The 21,943-nt window shown below is 44.1% G+C and overlaps 1 protein-coding gene across 2 annotated transcripts in view; it reads right to left on the bottom strand.

The window, feature by feature from the left end:
- tead1a (TEA domain family member 1a) overlaps positions 1 to 21,538 on the bottom strand; it is a 47,818-nt gene extending 26,280 nt beyond the window's left edge. Inside the window, exons 1-4 of one of the 2 annotated variants that reach the window (XM_070899474.1) lie at positions 21,479 to 21,538; positions 13,447 to 13,509; positions 7,747 to 7,758; positions 656 to 790 (exon numbers count right to left, since the gene is read on the bottom strand). In XM_070899474.1, the coding sequence (XP_070755575.1) occupies positions 656 to 790; positions 7,747 to 7,749 (138 nt within the window). In that variant the 5' untranslated portion in view covers positions 7,750 to 7,758; positions 13,447 to 13,509; positions 21,479 to 21,538. Of the gene's footprint in view, positions 1 to 655; positions 791 to 7,746; positions 7,759 to 13,446; positions 13,510 to 13,606; positions 13,670 to 21,478 lie in introns of both variants that reach the window. The other variant, XM_070899475.1, reaches the window with a different exon arrangement.
- Positions 21,539 to 21,943: the final 405 nt, after the last annotated feature.

Genomic DNA, 21,943 nt, shown 5'->3' with positions numbered 1-21,943 from the left:
ACCCCCGTGAACTTTTATCTTGTGCAGTTACCTTTTATGTGGCACCTTGTCAAATGCCTTCTGGAAATCAAAGTACACCACATCCACTGGTTCCCCTTTATCCACCCTGCTCGTTTCATCCTCAAAGAACTCGAGCAAATTTGTCAAACACGATTTCCCCTTCATAAATCCATGTTGACTCTGCCTGACCGAATTATGTTTTTCTAAATTGCTGCTGCTGCTGCTTTTACCATTTCATTTTTGCCCATCACACCTTTTGACTCTAAAATCTCTCCTGCCTCCCACCCTATCACAGACCTTCCCTTTTGTTCTTTCCTCCCCTCCCCCTTTCCCTGCCCCTGCACTTCCTTAAGAATCTGTTACATCTCAAACTTTTCCAGTTCTGATGAAGGGTCACAGACCCGAAACTTTAACTCTGCTTCTCTCTCCACAGATGAGTATTTCCAGCATTTTCTACTTTTATTTCCGATTCCAGCATCTGCAGTATTTTGCTTTTGAACTTTATATAGCGCCTTTAACAAGCCAAGTTCATTGTATTTGTACATATCATTGTAATTTAACCCTTTAAGCACCCCTCTCCCCCTCCCCTCCCGACGATGAGCAACACTGATCCAATTCAAGACAATGCCTTGCACTTCAAAACTGCGTCACTTACCCCAGGTGCTGTTTGAAAGGATGGGCGAGGGATGCCCGGGAGCCCCAGCTTGTGTTGGATGGTCGTGGCCGATACGATTTGCGCAGAGGACATTGCCGCCATGCTCTGTAGTGCTTTGTCCTTCACCGCTTGATCCTTCAACACAACACAACACACCCTTAACATCGGGTTCCAACATAAAGGGACACGTTACACCTCCACCCACACCGCCCCCCCCCCCCACCCCACCCCACCCCCCCGCCCAGAGCTGCGTGCTTCACCTCGAGGCCCAATATCAAGCAATAATTTCCAATAAAGTATGTACTTTTTTTTTTAAATGAGAAAAGATATAAAATCTGGCCTTGAATGCTGATTCAGTCATTCCCATGAACGTAATCGCCCGTCTTAAACCCCTTCCCCCACCCTTGTTTTACATTCTGTTTCTCTTGTGCACTGCAGAATTGACAATGTTGCAGCAAAAGGATGCCATTCGGTCCACTGTGACTGTGCAGGCTCTTCGAAAGAGCTATCCAATTAGACCCACTCACTCCCCCAAACCAGCAACACCCCACCCCACTCCTTCCCCGTAACTCTACAAATATTTTTCCCCTTCAAGTATTTATCCAATTCCCTTTTGAAAGTTACTCTTGAATCTGCTCCCACCGCCCTTTCAGGCAGCATGTTCTAGATCACAACAACTCCTCTTCGCCCTTCTGGTTCTTATTATCTTAAGTCTGTGTCCTCTGATTACCGACCCTCCTGTCAGTGGAACCTGTTCCTCACTATCTACTCTCTCCCAAAACCCTTCAAGTAATTAAGAAGCTTAATGTTTGTTTTAATACAACTATTGCAGTTGGACACATGTCAGGTGCAGTATTCGAGGTTCTGAATATTGCTTTTTGTGCATTCTATGAATTGGAGCATTTTTATATAAAAGCAGATGCTTCAGAAATCGCTCTCGGGTGATATTACATGACAACCATTTAATGTATTCAAGTGGCTTTCTATTGCAACACAAAGTGCTAACACATTTGTTTTAAATGGGTGGAGGGAGTGAATGTTGAAGGTGGTGGATGGGGTGGCAATCAAGCAGGCTGCTTTGTCCTGGATGGTGTCGAGCTTCTCGAGTGTTGTTGGAGCTGCACTCATCCAGGCAAGTGGAGAGTATTCCATCAACAAAAACTTGTGTTTATATAGCGCCTTTTAATGTAGTTAGATGTCACAAGTTGTTTCACAGGAGCGTTATAAAAATGTTTTTCGATACCGATCCACATATGAGGATATTGGGACAGATGACCAAAGCGGTAGGTTGTAAGGAGCGTCAAGGAGGAGAGAGAGGTAGAGAGACGGAGAGGTTTAGGGAGGGAATGCTAGAGTTAGGGCCTTGGCAGCTGAAGGCATGGCCGCCAATGGTGGAGCGATAAAAATCAGGGATGTTCACCAGTACAGAATTGGAGAAGCACAGAGACCTCAGAGGATTGTAAGGCTGGAGGAGACCTGGTTCAAAAAAGGGCAGGATTGGGTATTAAATATTCCTGGATATAGGCTATTCAGGAAAGATAGGGAAGGAAAGATGGGAGTTGGTGTTGCATTATTTGTTAAGGAGAATGTTACAGTGCTGGAGAGAGGGGATGTCCTGGAGGGGGCAAGGACAGAATCTATATGGCTAGAGTTAAGAAACAATAGGGGTGCCATTACATTACTGGGTATATTCTATAGGCCACCAAATAGTGGGAAAGATATAGAGGAGCAAATTTGAAGGGAAATTACAGAGGTGCAAGAACTATAGAGTACTGATAATGGGGGACTTCAATTATCCTAATATAGATTGGGATAGTAATTGTGCAAAGGGCAGAGAGGGGGAAGAATTTCTGAAGTGTGTTCAGGAGAACTTTCTTGATCAGGCCCCATGAGGGAGGAAGCATTGCTGGATCTGGTTCTGGGGAATGAAATGGGTCAAGTAAAGCAAGTGTCAGTAGTGGAACATTTAGGGAACAGTGATCATAGTATCATAAGGTTTGGATTAGTTATGGAAAAGGACAGGGAGTAATCGAGAGTAAAAATACTTAACTGGAGGAAGGCAAATTTCAGTGGGATGAGAATGGATCTGGCCCGGGTAAATTGGAACCAAAGATTGGCAGACAAAACTGTATCAAACAATGGGCTGCCTTTAAAGAGGAAATCATTGAAGTACATTCCCACTGGGGGGAAAGGTAGGGCAACTAAAGCCAGAGCTCCCTGGATGAAAAAGAGTAAGATGAAGCAGAAAAAGGGGGCGTATGACAGATGTCAGGTTGAGAATACAAGTGAGAACCAGGCTGAATATAGAAAGTTCAGAGGGGAAGTGAAAAAGAAAACGAGGGGCAAAGAGAGAGTATGGAAACAGACTGGTAGCTAAAATAAAAGATAATCCAGAAGTCTTCTATAGGCATATAAGTATTAAATGGGGAGTAAGAGCAGGAATGGGGCTGATTAGGGACCACAATGGAGACCTAAGCATGGAGGCAGAGAGCATGGCTGAGGTAGTAAATCAGTACTTTGCATCTGTCTTTACCAAGGAAGAAGATGCTACCATAAACATAATGAAGGAGGAGTTAGAGAGTGGGATAAAAATTGATAAAGACGAGGTACTAGAAAGGCTGGCTGTACTTAAAGTAGATAAGTCACCAGTTCTGGATGGGATGCATCCTAGGATGCTGAGGAACGTGAAGAAATTGAGGAGGTGCTGACCATAATCTTAAAATCATTACAAATGAGGGGCAGAGGACTGGAAAATTGCATATTTTACACCCTTGTTCAAAAAATAGTGGAAGGATAAACCCAGCAACTATAGGCTGGTCAGTTTAACCTCGTTAGTGGGGAAGCTTTTAGAAATAATACTCAGGGCCAAAATGAAGAGTCACTTGGACAAGTGTGAATTAATTAAGGAAAGCCAGCATGGATTTGTGAAAGGCAAATCGTGTTTAACCAATTCGATCGAGTTTTTTGATGAGGTAACAGGGAGGGTTGATGAAGGCAATGCGGTTGATGTGGTATACATGGATTTCCAAAAGACGTTTGATAAAGTGCTAGATAATAGGCTTGCCAGCAAAGTTGAAGCCCATGGAATAAAATAGACAGGGGGAGCATGAATACAAAATGAGAGAGAGAGAGTAGTGGTGAACGGTTGTTTTTTGGACTGGAGGGAAGTATACAGTGGTGTTCCCCAGGGGTCGGTACTGGGACCACTGCTTTTCTTGATATATATTATTGATTTGGATGTGGGTGTACAAAGCACAATTTCAAAATTTGCAGATCACACAAAACTTGGAAGTGTAGTGAACAGTGAGGAGGATTTTGATAGACTTCAAGAGGACATAGACAGGCTGGTGGAATTGGTGGACACGTGGCAGAAGAAAGTTAGGAAGGATGTGAAGGCCTTAGAGAAGGTACAGAAAATATTTATGAGAATGATTCCAGGGATGAGGGACTTCAGTTATGTGGATAGACTGGAGAAGCTGGTTGTTCTCCTTGGAGCAGAGAAGATTGAGAGGAGATTTGATAGAGGTGTTGAAAATCATGAGGGATCTAGACAGAGTAGATAGCGAGAAACTGTTCACATTGGCATAAGGGTTGAGAACCAGAGGACACAGATTTAAGGTGATTGGCAAAAGAACCAAAGGCGACAAGCCGAAAAACATTTTACGCAGCGAGTGGTTAGGATCTGGAATGCACTGCCTGAAAGAGTGGTGGAGGCAGATTCAATCATGGCTTTCAAAAGGGAATTGGATAAGTATCTGAAAGAAAAGAAATTGCAGGGCTATGGGGAAAGGGTGGGGAATGGGACTAGCTGAAGTGTTCCTGCAGAGAGCCGGCACGGGCTCGACGGGCCGAATTACCTCTTTCTGTGCTGTAACCATTCTATGATACTATGAGGCGGTGAAAGACACTGTATAAAAGCAAATCTTTGTTTAGGGCAGTGTCGGGCTTGTCTGGGTTGCCTCCAATGGCCCAACTGCCTGCCAGCATACGCTGTCAAAGCTCACACCTGAAGATTAGCGATGTGGGCATCGTGCCAAAGGGTGTCGATGCCCACGAGGGAATGTAACCCAAACAAGAGAGACAGCACTTCTGGGAGATGAGGGGAGGAATTAACAAAACGTAGAGAGGATGCACTACTATTGTACTGTGCTATAAGCTCCTTGGTTATATACAGGCGCTATATAAATGCAACTAGTTATTTTTTTAAAAAATTACTTGGGAACCTATAGTTATAAATGGTTTTGATAGAATAAAAGCAGGAACTGTTTCCAGTGGCAGAAGGGTCGGTAACCAGATTTAAGATAATTGGCCAAAGAACCAGAGGGGGAGATGAGCAGAATTTATTTACGCAGCGAGTTGTTGTGATCTGGAGTGTGCTGCCTGAAAGGGCGGTGGAAGCAGATTCAATAGTAACTTTCAAAATGGAAATTGGATAAATACTTGAAATGGAGAAATTAGCAGGGCTGTGGGGAAAGGGCAAGGGGAGTGGGACTAATTGGATTGCTCTTTCACAGAGCCGGCACAGGCACGATGGGCCGAATGGCCCCCTGCCATGCAGCAAGATTCTATGATATATCTTTAAAATATAATGTAAGGCCAAAAAAATGACACATATCTCTGATCAGGATTCACAAAAATAAAGCTCTTCTACACAGAACTAAAACTGACAACGTTGAGTGGTCTGTGTCACAACATTACAGCAAAATATCAGGACCGTTTCACAAGTGTGCAGCAGAAGCAATATATTGACAATTTTCAATCACAGTCATGCCTTTTTTAAGCATGACTTGTCTACATCATTTGTGAACTCCGCAATAAACCAGTGCAATTTAGATCTGGCAATGCGTATAATGTATGCTTTTTATTGTTTTTAAATAATCCAATAATTCCACTCTAACTCGGTTTCCCTCCCTTCGACGTAATGGCTTGCACTGTGGTGCAATTCCCCAGTTGTCGACAGCACTCTGGGTTCCCTGGCAAAGCGGCCATTCTTTTATGTGCCGGTCTCGATTGGTCAGTGGACTGTTCAACTGCAGGGGCATCACTACTCTCCGTAAACTTGAGCTCATCCAAAACTCTGCCGCCCTGTGTCCTAACTTGCACCAAGTCCCACTCACTCATCACCCCCTGTGCTCACTGACCTACATTGGCTCCCGGTCCGGCAACGACTCGATTTCAAAATTCTCGTCTCGCCCCATCCTATCTCTGTCATCTCTTCCAACCCTACAACCACCGCGCCCCCCGCCACATCTGGTCTCTGCGCAGCTCCGATTTCCATCACTACACCATTGGCAGCCGTGCCTTCTGCTCTGCAATTCCCTCCCTAAACCTCTCCGCCTCTCTCTCCTCCTTCAAGACGGTCCCTAAAAATGACTTCTTTGACCAAGCCTGTACTAATATCTGCTTATATGGCTCGGTGTCAAACTTTGTCTGAATACGCCCCCGTGACGCGCCCTGGGACTTTTCACTACATCAAAGGTGCAACATCAATACAAGTTGTTGTAGTTGTCGTCATCTACTTTTCAAGGGGGTGACTGGGTAGCAAGAACCACGGTTACTTCCTCTCCCCCGCTACCCTGTCCCGGTAAGGTGATCCTGAGGTCAACTGTAGTAACCCACTACCCGTGATAATTGTTTGTTGTGACGCATATACATTTATTTCCCGTGTAAAATTTGGATGCTGTACCAGGATCCGTTGCACGTTCAACACAGCCATGCGACATGCAACATGCTGATTGCTCCTCGTGCTTTGATGCACAGCTAAAACGGACAACCACTGTCAGGGTGCTTGCAATCTGTATATGTGAATGGCTAGGTGCTGATCCAAAAGGCCCAATGTCATCCAATTAGAACCTGAGTTTGACATCAACCCAACACAACAGGCCTCCCGGCTTCTAAGCTCCCTTCTATCCATTAGCAGAGAGCGCTTATTTCTGCAGAACAACAGGACTGTTCCGCCATTCAATTAGATCATGGCTGAGTTTGTATCTTAACTCCAATTTACCAGTCTTGGTTCCATAACCCTTAACACACCCTTACCCAACAAATCTATCGATCTTGGTTTTCAAATTTTCAATTGACCTCCAGCTTTTTTGGGGAGAGGAGAGTTCTGGATTCCCACCGCCTTTTGTGTGAAGAAATACTTCCTGACATCACCCTCGAACAGCCTAGCTCTAAATTTAAGGTGTTTCTCCCTTTTATCTGAATTCCCCTGCCCCCCCACCCACCCCACCAGAGGAAATAAGTCTCAATAATGGCATAGCATCTTCTATCAATTCAGAGGAAGGGCATTAATACTTTAATTCCCTGGCGTGCCTGAATGTTACTTCTGCTGTGGACGATGTGAGCTTCGTATTTGGTTGTTTTTCTCTGGATCTGAAGATGTATAAAATTATCAAGGGCCTAGATAGAGTGGATAGGAAGGACCTATTCCCCTTAGCAGAGGCGTCAATAACCAGAGGGCATAAAGTAATTGGTAGGAGGTTTAGAGGGGATTTGAGGGGAAATTTCTTCACCCAGAGGACGGTTGGTGTCTGGAACTCACTGCCTGAAAGGGTGGTAGAGGCAGAAACCCTCACCACATTGACAAAGTACTTGGATGTGCACTTGAAGTGCCGTAACCTACAGGGCTACGGACCAAGAGCTGGAAGGTGGGATTAGGCTGGATGGATCTTTTGTCGGCCAGCGCGGACACAGTGGGCCGTAATGGCCTCCATCTGTGCCGTAACTCTCTGTGATCTGGGACAATTCTCACTGCGGGGTGGGGGGGGGGGGGGGGGGGGGGGAGAGGTTTCAGATGAACATGTCAAAGCACAAGAGTGAAGCAATCTGCTCAGACGTAGCAAGCAAGTAGGCAGGGGGAGGCATGCAGGCAGGTGATGGGTGGGTGGGCGGGCAGGCTGGTACAAATACCCACTGTATCGGGACAGCGTGGAACAGCGAACCCTTCCCCCACGAGAGTTCGCCCCTAAAACACCGCTCGCATAATCTGCCATGCAAACAGCCATTTCCTTACCCTCCGCCCCCACACAAAACCCACCGAAATAAATAATTAAATAAACAATACGTGCCCGTCATTTGAAAATACTTACCATGTTCGTTACCTGTTTGCAACAATAGATAGTTTGTTAAAATGTTTTTTTTTGGAATGGTAGAACAAGAAAAGAAGCAAATTACATGACAACAGTAATCAACACAACATGGCAAAACTGTCCTGGATTCTCTCTCTCTCTCAGGTAATTCAATGACATGAGTAATGCTGTCACTCTATTGACGACTGACATGCAGATAAGGTCCATATGCTGCCATTTGTGGCGCACCAGCCTCAGCTTGCCGGCTTGTAAATGTCCAATTCAATCACGGCCCCCACGAGAAGAAAGCGCAGCAAAAATTGCTCTTTGTAGTTTTTAAAAGCTTTCGTTCAGCTGCCCGACTGTTTGATCTGCACAGTTACAAATTGCTCCCATTACTGAAAACCTAATAATCATTGCCCTCGCCCCTCCCTTCCTCCACCACTCACCCACCAACCCAAAAACAACACACGGCACAAAACTCCAACTTGCCTCACAAGCTGGTCTGCTCCCCAATTCCCCACTCCGGGAAAAATAACAGGGTAAAAAATTTAAAAATCGCTTCAGTGCCAAACATGAGGAATAGTCTGCGTAGGCCATTTGAATGATCAGGGTCTGTTTTGTTTTAATAAGCCACCACGATTTGATTGAAGCTCATTTTGTACTCTTATCATAGAATCATCTTACAGCACAAGGAGGAGGTCATTCGGCCCATCGTGCCTGTGCCGGCTCATTGAAAGAGTGATCCAATCAGTCCCACTCCCCCCTGCTCTTGCTCCATAGACCTGCAAATATTTCCTTTACAAGTATTTATCCAATTCCACTTTCGATAGTCACTATTAAATCTGCTTCCACCACCCTTTCAGGCAGCGCGTTCCAGATCACAACTCACTGCGTAAAATAATTCTCATCTCCTCGCTGGATCTTTTGCCGATTACTTTCAATCTGTGCCCTCTAGTTACCAACTCTCCTGCCAGTGGAAACTGTTTCTCCCTATTGACTGCATCAAAACCCCTCATCATTTTGAACACTTCTATCAAATCTCCTCTTTACCGTCTCTGCTCCAAGGAGAACAATCTCAGCTTCTCCAGTCTCTCTGCACATAACTGAATTCCCCCATTCCCTGCTACCATTCTCCTCCATAAATCTCCTCCGCATCTTGTGCAAGGCCTTGACATCCTTTCTATTACTTTTTTCGCTCTGAAGTGTGCCAACAATGGGACTAAAAGCAATTATTAATCGAGATTTCTCATGTTACATTTCACTGCATGACACCTTCGAGCCATGAGCGAGATACAGAACCGTTGCTCAGAAATGTCAAGTATTTGCAAAGTAAACAGGAATGTGTCTCTAAAGGGGATTGGGAACAAATCCAATTCTGACACAAGTACAGTTCCTGCATTTTTTTTTGTGTTAATAACATTCGAATGCACTTGAGAAATCATAAAATCAAGGACAGTTAAGAGATGATTTTTTTTATTTTAAAATCGATACCAACAGAAAGTTTAACAATCAGGAAATACTTGCAAAAAATTGATGGAAACATTTTTTAAACCAGATAAGCTCTGCATTCTCCGCAAATTTTCACACGTATATCTTATGCTGTAACAAGTCTATAAAATAACTTCTGCTCCACGTCGCACTATGAGTAATTTTCTATTGGAGCGGGAATGAACACAAAGTCTGCGATAGACAACATCTCTGCATATTTTCTCTTCACTCTCTCTTATAGGCCTGCTTTTCTAATTTGCTTTTCATTAGACGGAAAGCGGTTAGTACAAAAAGAAGCGAGCCGTCTCAGCCAGGCAACAGCCAATGCCTTATGAAAGAGCGTGCATACACAGCTACCCCAACACACCGGCTTAATGAGCATCAATTAATTCTCCTCATTGTGTAGCGAAATGCTGCCGTGCTCACTCTCAAAGGGAGTTGTGTTTTGTGGTGTGTGTGTGTGGTGTGTGTGTGTGTGTGTGTGTGTGTGTGTGTGTGTGTGTGAGTATAAATGATTAAAAATCCTTCTTTAAAAAAAATAACATTAGAGGAAAGTTTTTGGTACTGTCTTGTGCGCGCGTAATAATTGGGCGAAGCATCAAAAAAAATGTCGCTCCCATTAGCCGAGCAGACAACAGCCCGGCATCTGGTTTACAGCCGCTGTGTGTGTGTGACCGTTTCTCTAGAGCACGCCACTTCCTTGCTTTCCAATCGATGTTAAGAACCAATTGAGGGGCACACAGTAAGCCTCACTTGGCAGGCAGAGTTCAGTTTCGCGTAGCAAATAATACTGAACGTAAAAATGCGCTGGGGGGGGGGGGGGGGGCGTTGGGGGAATAAAAATAAAGAGGATTTAAAGTGAGTCATCGGGACAGGGGTCAAAAAATAACACACACACACACACACACACACACAAAGGGGGAACTCCAGCCAGGTCACAGCGGGAGGTGAGACGATGCAGAACTTTGTTTATTGAACGGGGTGGGGGTGGGGTGAGTGCGAGGGGGGGGGAATGAAGGAGGGCTTGCGAGAGCTGCTATGTGAGGGTTTCCTTGGTACAACTCCTACTTGGACCGTTGCCTCCAACATCTACAATTCTTTGTCATCTAACCCGATAAGGGGAATAAAGAATGGAAGCGTAGTTGTCCTGGCAACTAGGCTATGCGCAAGAAGAGAAACAGCTTTTACCAGAAAGCTTGCTCATGCAAGTTAACACCCGGTCATTTTTGGTGCATTTCTTTCTTTGCGTTTAAAAGCAAAAGAAAAAATTGTTTTATTATGCTTAACCTTGTTTTGGATTACGATTCGAGTATTGCTTTAGCGCTTATATTATTTAGTGCTTATTGCTGAGAATTACTTTTACCAAAATGGTTCGAATGGTGAATTATTACAATCAGCTGAGCGTCAAATACATTTGCGCCGCTGTTCGATTTTTATAAGCTCCAATTTTAGCCTTCGCATAGTTTGTAAAGTGAGTTATGCAAGTCTAGCTATGAGCAATGCTTCCGTGTGCACATGCAGTGTCTATAATAGGATCCGACAACAGTGGGGAACAGAAAATACCATTCCGCCCGTTAACCCTTCATCCATCTTGTTATAATGCAACTTAAAGGGGGCCATAGATATTTAAAATAATTGGTAGGAGGTTTAGAGGGGATTTGAGGGGAAATTTCTTTACCCAGTGGGGGTCTGGAACTCATTGCCTGAAAGGGTGGAAGAGGCAGAAACCCTCACCACATTTAAAAAGTACTTAGATGTGCACTTGTAACCTACAGGGCTACGGACCTCGAGCTGGAAAGTGGGATTAGGCTGGGTAGCTCTTTGTCGGCCGGCGCGGACACAATGGGCCGAATGGACTCTTTCTGTGCTGTATCTCTCTCTGTGTAATCTCTTTCAGCCTCACAATCCCATGAGATGTCTGCGCTCCTCAAATTCTGTCCTCGTGAGCATCCCTAATCATTACTGCTCAACCATCGGTGACCGTGTCTTCAGCTGCCTGGGCCCAAACTCTGGAACTCCCTCCCTAAACCTCTCCGCACCTCTTTCCTCCTTTTAGAGGCTCCTTAAAACCTACCTCTTTGACCTAGCTTTTGGTCACCTGCCCTAATTTCTTCTTATGTGGCTTGGTGTCAAATTTATATGTTTTATCTTATAACACTGCTGTGAAGCGCCTTGGGACGTTTTACTATGTTAAAGGCGCTATATAAATAAAAGTTGTTGTTGTTCTAAATTTCTATGATTCTAAGACGCTACCTGATCAATATTATTTAAAAAAAAAAGAAAACGCATTTTTAATAAGTCTTTTTAGTCTTTTGTCCCCAACACTCTGGTGACACTGTGGTCGGGAGTGATTCTGCCTCACACTGACAACAGCAACTTAATTCTGTTGCGCTATATTGACCGCATGGGCACCTGGTGTGATCTGGCAGGACTGCATCCAGGGCTGACACCAGATCAGAGACGCAGTCTCCGAAGGGAGCTTGTTAGAGGGGCATGGCGAAATAATCCCCCCGCTCCCCCTTAAAGATCAGCCCTCGTTATCGCTCCCTCACTCCACCTCGTTCTGCATCGAGTGCGGTCGGAACCCCTAGGACGAGTTTGTCCGTAAGTGCCGCCCTGTGCCGAGGGCCAAATGGGCTCCCCCTTCTCTTTACCTTATAGTAGGAACAGAATGATAATCAGTAACCCCCCACTGCAGTCAAACCCCAGTTGGAGACACAGAGCTCTTCGTGAATAATGTTGGTTTGTTCATGCATCAGTTATCGCATCAGAAATTAATGCAAAAATCCAACTGACTGGAGAACACTCAAATTCACTCTTGGAGACCCCTCCTGGAGCAACAGCAAGGTGGGGTGCTGGTGGTGTGTGTGCCTGTGTCTGTGTGTGTGTGCGTGGGGAATTAAGTGACCATCCGTTGAAGGGGCAAAAAGAGAGAATTAAGAGGTCCCACGCCCGACTTAGAGTATGAGCGGTTGTTCTGGTTGCTTGCCAAGGGTATCTGGCAAGAGGCGGTGGTGGAGAACATTTGGATTCTCGTACCAGGCAGGAAGCAAATACTCCAGCGCTCCGAAAATTAAATCACTTTCCTAAAAGCATTGGGATCTTGGGATGGGAGAATCTGAATAAATGCCCCGCGTCCTGGTGCGAGTGGTGCGTGTGTGTTGTGTTTCAGGAGATGTCTGTATGCAAAGCCGTGGATTCCCACTGCTTCCCTGTAAGCCGGGCGGTTAAGATAGTACTGATCCCACGTCAGTCACCCGCTGCCAATCACTCGAGCCAGCATGCTCCCCTCGCTACATTCAGAGAACCAGATGTCTCACATATTTAACAAGCCCGACAGCGACAGGCCAGCTTGTTATCTGCACCATGCAATTTAGCATATCTGGTAGGAAATTTAAAAAAAAATGCTACTTGCTTCCCCTCCCCCCCCCCCCCCACCCACACCCTCAACTCTCCTCTTATTATTATTTAACCCTTTGAGTGTCATGGCCATTTACACAGAAACAAGTGACTTGCTCCCAAAAGCTGGAGAGTGAGTGTGTGATTGTGAGCGTGTGCACGCGAGAGCGAGCGAGAGAAAGTGAGCGTGAGCGCGCGCGTGGAGTGATTGTGAGTGCGAGCGCACACGCGCGCGAGAGCGTGGGCGCGCGCGAGAGAGAGAAAGTGAGCGTGAGCGCGCGAGAGAGTGCAAGTGTGTGAGTGCGAGTGTGAAAGAGTGAGTGAGAGTGCGAAAGAATGAGTGAGAGTGCGAGTGCGCGCTAGCGAGTCAGTGTGCGCGGCGGGAGTGTCAGTGTGTATGTGCATGTGGTGAGTCATTGGTACTTACAAAAATTAAAAAATATACAACCCATTGCTGATAATTGCTTTGCCAAAAGCCTGTTCTAAATTCTTGCATTTAACACAAGGGCCAGTTTCTACATACCGCTGTTACAAATTGCACACACGCAGTTCAAGCGGATCTTCATTTTGGGAGACAGAAATTGAATCGGATCAATATCCAGTTCTTCCCTCCTCCCCACATCCCACATACCCGCACTCCCACCAATGAAAGGCCTAATCGTGTCGCTCTGCTCTTAAAATGTGCATGGCACCCAGAGGGTTAAACTAAACAGCAACACAGACGGGCGACATGCAAAAGGAAAGATTCAGAGGAAGTCTCGGCAGAGGAAAGAAAAAGGGAGAAATGTCAGAAGCACAGCAACAGCAAGCCCAAAGCAGACAAGCGCATACCTTTAGCTTGGAATGAATCTCACGAGATTTCCTTCTGGCAAGAACCTGAATGTGACTAGACACCTGCAGGGTCGGGGAAGGGAGGAAAAACAAAAGAGAAAAAAAGAGCCTGTAACCATGGAAACGAAAGCCCACTTGCAACTAGGCGAGCCAGACGTACCTTTATGGCGGCTTGAATTTCCCGAACTTTCTTTCTTGCTAACACCTGTATGTGACTAGACACCTACATTGTGCAACCCATAAAACAAAAAACAAAAAGGGAAATTAAAGGTGAAACATGTCTACGGTCGGTGGTTGTTGCTTTTTTTTTTCCTCTTGGAAAACATTATTCGTACCTTTTTTAAAAAAACGAGCTCAGCGCTTTGAGGAAAGAGCGCATTCCCAGCAGGCAGCACCGAGCGTCATCACTGCAGAAACCTTTGCACAGCCGCTGTGTGTGTGTGGTGAGTGCGTGAGCACATTTATGTCGTTTTTTTTTTTGAAAACCGCAATACGACGAGTTAAAAATCGCAGGGCGAACTTTACCGCCACCGACACTATTGCCATCGATTAATCGGATTGGAATACAAGCCGTCAAGAGTGAGTAGCGCACAAATCCATGCAGGGCAAAAAAAAAAAATTAAAACCAGCCGTCAGCAGACTAGATTTCCATTAGAAAAATAACAATTCAGTGAAATAAAAATACCGTCCCGCTTCGGTGAGGCTTCAAGCTGTCCAAATAAATAATAAAATAAATAAAGACATGCAAATTCGGAAACCGAGCCCCGTTTTAAACCTGTATATAAAAAGGACATGAAATGTAGAAGCAGTTCTCAATCCAATTAATTGATGCAATGAGAGTTAATTTGATAATATAAAACTCTTATCCAAGTGTTCGGTCTTAAATAGAATCGTGGGGTGATACTGAGGCTTGGGAAAGAGTGCAGATGAGAGCCACTTGACGAATTTCCCATTTAAATAATCTTAAGTTATCAAGATAAGCTAAAAGAGTTGGGACTCTACAATTTAGAGAAGCGTAGACTTAGGGATGATCTGATTGAGGTTTATAAAATGATGAAGGGAATAGATTGTGTAGCAGTTGACGTTTTTTTTCCAATTAAAGAGGTTAGGAAGGACCAGGGATTGTAAATTTAAGTTGTACAAGGCCAGCTTGAGGCGAGATGTCAGGCGGTGGGTCTTTCCCCAGAGAATAGTGGGCTGTGGAACAGGCTGCCGTCTCGTGCGGTGGGCAACGATTCACTGATTTCCTTCAAGCGAGAGCTGGACTTGTTTCTAGCTGAGGCAGAAATCACCTCTTACAAGGGAACACAAGAACATAAGAACTTAAGAATTAGAAGCTGGAGTAGGCCATACGGCCCTTCGAGCCTGCTCCATCATTCAATAATATCACGGCTGATCTGCGACCTCAACTCTATTTCCAGCCCGATCGCCATATTCCTTGATTCTGCCAGAGTCCAAAAATCTATCTATCTCAGCCTTGAATATACTTAACGACTGAGCATCCACAGCCCTCTGGGACAGAGATTTACAAAGATTCACAACCCTCTGAGTGAAGAAATGCCTCCTCATCTCAGTCCTAAATGGCCGACCCCTTATCCTGAGACTAAGCCCCCTAGTTCTAGGCACTCCATCCAGGGGAAACAACCTCCCAGCATCGACCCTGTCAATCCCCCTCAGAATCTTATATGTTTCAATGAGATCTCCTCTCATTCTTCTAAACTCCAGAGAGTATAGGCCCAATCCACTCAATCTCTCCTCATAGGACAACCAGCTCATCCCAGGGATCAATCTAGTGAACCTTTGTTGCACCGCCTCTAAGATATGTATATCCTCTCTCAGATAAGACGACCAAAACTGTGTACAGTACTCCCAAGTGTGGTCTCTCCAAAGCCTTGCACAATTGCAGTAAGAGGTAGGTATTACAGGGAATTCAGAGCCAGAGTGCTTTCTTGGGCTTGTTTCAATGGGTCAGAGAGGAATTTCCCAGATTTTTCACCCCCACATTGGCCTGGATTTTTATCTGGTTTTCCGTCTCTCACAGGAGATCACGTAGTCTCGGGTGAGGTGGGGTGTGTCTATATTATGATACACAAGATATCGCAATTGGATGAGACTGGCTCAATGGACCAGAGGGTCTTTATCTGTCTGTCATTGTTGGTATAATCGGCTCTGTATTAAACTGCAGGGTTGGAAGATAATACATCCACGGACGTTCTACCAATGGCAGGGTACCAGTAGTCAATGCCATGGATGAAGAGACAGGGAGGTTAACAATGGGATTTATTTACTAATAAAGGGCTGAATTGTGACGATGGGGACTGATCAAGAGAGAAATGCTCCTCGTGAACATGGTATTGACTGCATTTAATGAGGTTGTCAGATTCACAATTTCTCAAGTTATGAATTGACTTGGACACGATTTTCTGCTGATCTAATTTTAAGGCAAGAAACTACGCAATCAAACAACCTTAAAAGGTACATTTACCCTAAACCCATTTTTAAATCAGTTTACCTTTACTAGACCGTCTAAGAGAGTTGACGGCCAAAAATAATTTTAATACTGGGTTATATAGAAACAGGAGGCGGCCATTCAACCCCTCGAGCCTGTTCTGCCAGTCAATGAGATTATGGCTCCTCAGTACTTCAACTCCATTGGCCCACCTTTGTTCCTTAAGTCTTCATACCCTTACTTAAAAATAGTTTATTGATCTCTCGTCTTGAACTGTAAATTTCAAGTTTCACGTTAATTTCTCACAAGAATCTAGATTTCAGTGCATGGAGTGGACTTCTGGATAGGAGATGGAACCTTGGAATCATTTCAAAACCAATGAAACACGGCACCCTGGGGTGGCTGAGATGGACCAAATGGGCTGTAACTATCTTGTGGCATGCCTGCAACAGGAACCCATGCAACAGTATTAACGGGAACATCCTTCGAATTTAATTTCAGTCCTTCATTTAGACTCTTCGAGGAGTTTGCCTGGCAGAAAACAAATAGTTAAACTTTCTCCTTTTAATGACAGAACTACTAAATGTTTTGTTCAATTGGCAAATTGGTAATTTTATTCTGACAACATATTTCAGAGTGTTTTTTTAATGGGGGGGGGTGGTGTTAGGGGAGTGAGAGAGAGAGACACGCACTGTGCTTGTTTCAACTGGCCATCTGATGTGTGCATATATTAACTCATGGTTCCATGTGTTCTCTACCACTCCCCAAAACTACCAGTCAGTCAAGCTTCACTTGTATGGAGATGCTCTTGATTTTGAAAAGGTTAATGTAGTTATATTCAGAGGTTACATCGATGTGACCTCCACCCCCCCCACCCCAAAAAAATCCTTTAATATTAGCCAAGGGGCTATGGTGGAGGGGGAAGGAACTTAACACAATCACAATCACTAAGGAGGCGGTACTCAGTTAGATAATGGGACTAAAGGCGGATAAATCCCCATGACCTTATGGCTTGCATCCTAGGGTCTTAAGAGGAGAAGTAGTGGCAGGGATTGTGGATTACCAAAAATCCTTGAATTCTGGGGAGGTCCCAGCAGATTGGAAAACTGTAAATGTAACGCCCCTATTTAAAAAAGGAAGCAGACAAAAAGCAGGAAACTATAGATCAGTTAGCCTAACATCTGTGGTTGGGAAAATATTGGAGTCCATTGTTAAAGAAGCAGTAGCAGGATATTTGTAAAAGCAAAATTCAGTCAGGAAGAGTCAGCATGGATTCATGAAGGGGAAGTCATGCTGGAATTCTTTGAAGATGTAACGAACAGAATGGATAAAGGGGAACCAGTGGATGTGGTGTATTTGACTTCCAGAAGGCATTTGACAAGGTGCCACATAAAAGATTACTGTACAAGATAAAAGTTCACGGGGTTGGGAGTAATATATTAGCATGGATAGAGGATTGGCTAACTAACAGAAAACAGAGTCGGGATAAATGGTTCATTCTCGGGTTGGCAATCAGTAACTAGTGGGGTGCCGCAGGGATCAGTGCTGGGACCCCAACTATTTACAATCTATATTGACGACTTGGAATAAGGGACCAAGTGTAATGTAGCCAAGTTTGCTGATGATAAAAAGATGGGAGGAAAAGCAATGCGTGAGGAGGACACAAAAATTCTGCAAAAGGACTTAGATAGGCTAAGTGAGTGGGCAAAAATTTGGCAGATGGAGTATAATGTTGGAAAGTGTGAGGTCATGCACTTTTGCAGAAAAAAATCAAATAGCAAGTTATTATTTAAATGGAGAAAGATTGCAAAGTGTCGCAGTACAGCGGACCTGGGGGGTACTTGTGCATGAAACACAAAAGGTTAGTATGCAGGTACAGCAAGTGATCAGGAAGGCCAATGGATTCTTGACCTTTATTGCAAGGGGGATGGAGCATAAAAGCAGGGAGGTCTTGCTACAGCTAATATAAGGTATTGGTGAGGCCACACCTAGAATACTGCGTGCAGTTTTGGTTTCCAGATTTACGAAAGGACATACTTGCTTTGGAGGCAGTTCAGAGAAGGTTCACTAGGTTGATTCTGGAGATGAGGGGGTTGATTTATGAGGAAAGATTGAGTAGGTTGGGAATTCAGAAGAATGAGAGGTGATCTTATCGAAACGTATAAGATTATGAGGGGGCTTGACAAGGTGGATGCAGAGAGGATGTTTCCACTGATAGGGGAGACTAGAACTAGGGGGCATAATCTTAGAATAAGGGGCCACCCATTTAAAACAGAGATGAGGAGAAATTTCTTCGCAGAGGATTGTAAATCTGTGGAATTCGCTGCCTCAGAGAGCTGTGGAAGCTGGGACATTGAATAAATTTAAGACAGAAATAGACAGTTTCTTGAATGATAAGGGAATAATGGGTTATGGGGAGCGGGCAGGGAAGTGGACCTGAGTCCATGATCGATTCAGCCACGATTGTATTGAATGGCGGAGCAAGCTCGAGGGGCCGTATGGCCTATGTCTGCTCCTATTTCTTATGTTCTTATTAATATAATAACCTAATGTGAAAAAATTCAGTCCTTCGCTCAAGCATAGGAGCAGGAGTAGGCCAATCAGGCCCTTGATCCTGTTCCGCCATTCAGTGAGATCTGTGACCTAACCCTATCTACCCGTCTTTTCCCCACATCCCTTAATAGCTTTGATTAACAAAAATCTCATCAATCTCAGATTTAAAATTAATTGACCTCGCATCAATTGCCGTTTGCGGAAGAATTTCAAACTTCTAGAAGTGCTTCCTAACTTCACTCTTGAAACTCCCTATACTCCCCAACTAGCGGAAATAGTTTCTCTCTATTACCCCGTCTGTTCCTCTTTTCCTCACCACTTCAGTTGTCCCCAGTGACATGATATAAACCATGACATCCATATTCATACATGGGAAATATGTATGTGTATATTAAAAACATACTTAACTGCTCCTGAGCTCATTTTATTAAGAAGACAAGCAGCTAATATAAGAACACAAGAATTTTGAACAGGAGTAGGCCATAAGGCCCCCTGGAGCCTGCTCTGCCATCCAATAGATCAAAGGGTCACAAAACAGACACCAAGAGCTACAAAAAGGGAGTATGAAAAGAAATTTGCAAGGGATGTCAAAATCAACATGAACATTTTTTAGTTACATTAGGAAGAGGGTGGTCGGGAACGATGTTTGCCCCTTAAAATGTGAAAGCGGTGATATTGTCAATGACAATGGGGAAATGGCGGACATGTTGAATAATTACTTGCGTTAGTATTTACAATAGAAGAGGATAGCGTGCCGAAATCCCAAAGAAAATAACATTGAATCAGGGACAGGGTCTCAATAAAATTAAAGTAAATTAACAGAATTGAAGAAAATAATGGCACTAAAGAGTGACAAATCCCCAGGGTCAGATGGTTTCCATCGAAGGGTTTTAAAGGAAGTAGGTGAGCACATTGCAGATGCCCTAACTATAATCTTCCAAAGTTCTCTGGATTCAGGAACCGTCCCTGTATTTGGAAAACTGTGCATGTCACTCCGCTTTTTAAGAATGGCGAGAGAGGGAAACCTGGGAATTTATCGACCAGTTAGCCTAACATCTGTTGTCGGGAAATTAATGAGAGGGTGACTGAACACCTTGAAAATTTTCAATTGATCAGAGAGAGCCAGCATGGATTGTGAAAGGTAAGTTATGCCTGACAAACCTGACTGAATTTTTTGAAGAGGTGACTAAAGTAGTAGGCAGGGGAATATCTGTGGATGTTATTTATATGGGTTTCCAGAAGGCATTTGATAAAGTCCCACATAAGAGACAGTTATCTAAGGTAGAAGCCCACGGAATTGAGGGCAAATTATTGACCTGGTTACGAAATTTGCTGAGCGGTAGGAGACAGAGAGTAGGGATATCGGGCAGGTATTCAAATTGGCAGGATTTGACGACTGGTGTCCCACAGGGATCTGTGTTGAGGCCTCAAGTATTCACAATATTTATTAATGACTTAGATGATGGCATAGAAAGTCATAAATCTAAATATGCCAATGACACAAAGATAGGAGCATTGCAGCCAGTGTGGATGGAAGCATAAAATTACAAAGGGATATCGATAGATTAAGTGAATGGGCAAAACTGTGGTAAATGGATTTCAATGTAGGAAAATGTGAGGTCATCCACTTTGACCTAAAAAGGATATAACCGGGTACTTTCTGAATGGTGAAAAGCTAAAAACAGTGGCTGTCCAAAGAGACTTGGGGATTCACGTACATAGATCATTAATCTGTCTTGAACAGGTACAGAAAATAATTAAAAAGGTTAATGGAATGTTGGCCTTTATATCTAGAGGATTAGAGTACAAGGGGGCAGAACTTATGCTGCAGCTATACAAACCCTGGTTAGTCCACACCTGTGAGCAGTTCTGGGCACCACATCATAGGAAGGATATATTAGACAGTTTCTTAACCGATAAGGGAATAAGGGGTTATGGAGAGCAGACAGGGAAGTGGACCTGAGTCCATGATCGGATTAGCCATGATTGTATTAAATGGCGGAGCAGGCTCGAGGGGCCATATGGCCTACTCCTGGTCCTATTTCGTATGTTCTTATGTTCTTATATTGGTCTTAGAGGGAGTCCTGATAGGTTTACCAGAATGATACCCGGACTTCAAGGGTTAAGTTACAAGGAGAGATTACACAAATTATGGTTGTATTCCCTAGAATTTAGAAGCTTAAGCGGGGATCTGATTGAAGTTTTCAAGATATTAAAGGGAACAGATGATGTCATTGAATGGTGGAATAGGCTCGAGGAACTGATTGGCCTACTCGTGCTCCATTGTTCCGAATTATCTTCGACCTCAACTCCACATTCCTGCCCTATCCCCATAGCCCCTTGATTCCCCTAAAGTCATTCATCCTCATCTCAGTCTTAAATGGCCGACCCCTTGAAAGCTGGATTTGTTTCTGGCTGAGGCAGAGATTACCTCTTACAGAAAGATAGGTACTGCAGGGAATTTAATGGCCAGAGTGATCTCTTGGACTAGTTTCGATCACCTAGATGGATTGGATAGGAATTTCCCATATCTTTTTTCCCAAATTGGCCTGGGTTTTTTAAGCTGGGTTTTTTTTGCCTCTCCCAGGAGATCACATGGTTTTAGGTGAAGGTGGAGTATATATGTTGTGATACACATGGTATCGCAATTGTGTGGGACAGGCTTGACGGACAGGTAAAGACCATCTGGTCTGTCATTTTTCGTATGTTCCTATGTTATTGTGAGATGATGGCCCACTAGTTCTAGACTCTCCAGGCAGGTGAATTTGTTTTTGTGTTTAAAATTTTAATTCCTGAAGCTACTTAATAAATAACTGAGAGCGATGTCCAAGGATGATGGAAATGTACTTTTTTTTGATTTTGTGAATGTAACTGCAGCGATGACGGCAAAGTACATTAAAATAAAGAGAGGGTGTCAATGGCATACGGCAGCTCAGTGGAGTGGCAGTGCAACCACAGCCAACTCTGCCAACTCGAGGGACAGCGACCCAACATCTCTAACATGCACGGACTCCCACCAATCTATTTTACCTGCTTCCTAGTTCGTGTCTTTCCAGTCCTTAACTTGATGTACCTGGCTATCAATTCATTCCGACCTGCAAAAAACAAACTTGGAGTTTAGTAAAACTACTAAATCAACACGATCACAAATCATTGGCAATAAAACTTTTTTTTTGTTTGTTTCATTCTACAATTCATAGACTTTTTTAGGGCAAAGAGGCCATTTGGCCCAACTAGTCTATGCCGGTGCTTATCATAGAATTTTACAGCATGGAAGGAGGCCATTTCAGTCCATCATGTCCGGCCCATATGCTCCACACGAGCCTCCTCCCCCAGTCCTCTTCATCTCATCCCATCAACATATCTTTCTATTCCTTTTTTCTGATTTTGAGGGGCTAAAAATGGGCAACAATATTGGCAAAAAAACCGATGTAGAGCAGCAATGGGAAACATTTTAAACTATATTCAACAGTGTGCGGGAACAATATATTCCGC

Source organism: Pristiophorus japonicus, chromosome 14 (genome assembly GCF_044704955.1).
Source record: "Pristiophorus japonicus isolate sPriJap1 chromosome 14, sPriJap1.hap1, whole genome shotgun sequence".
Classification (NCBI taxonomy): Eukaryota; Metazoa; Chordata; class Chondrichthyes; family Pristiophoridae; genus Pristiophorus; species Pristiophorus japonicus.
This window is presented reverse-complemented; position numbering and strand designations above follow the sequence as displayed.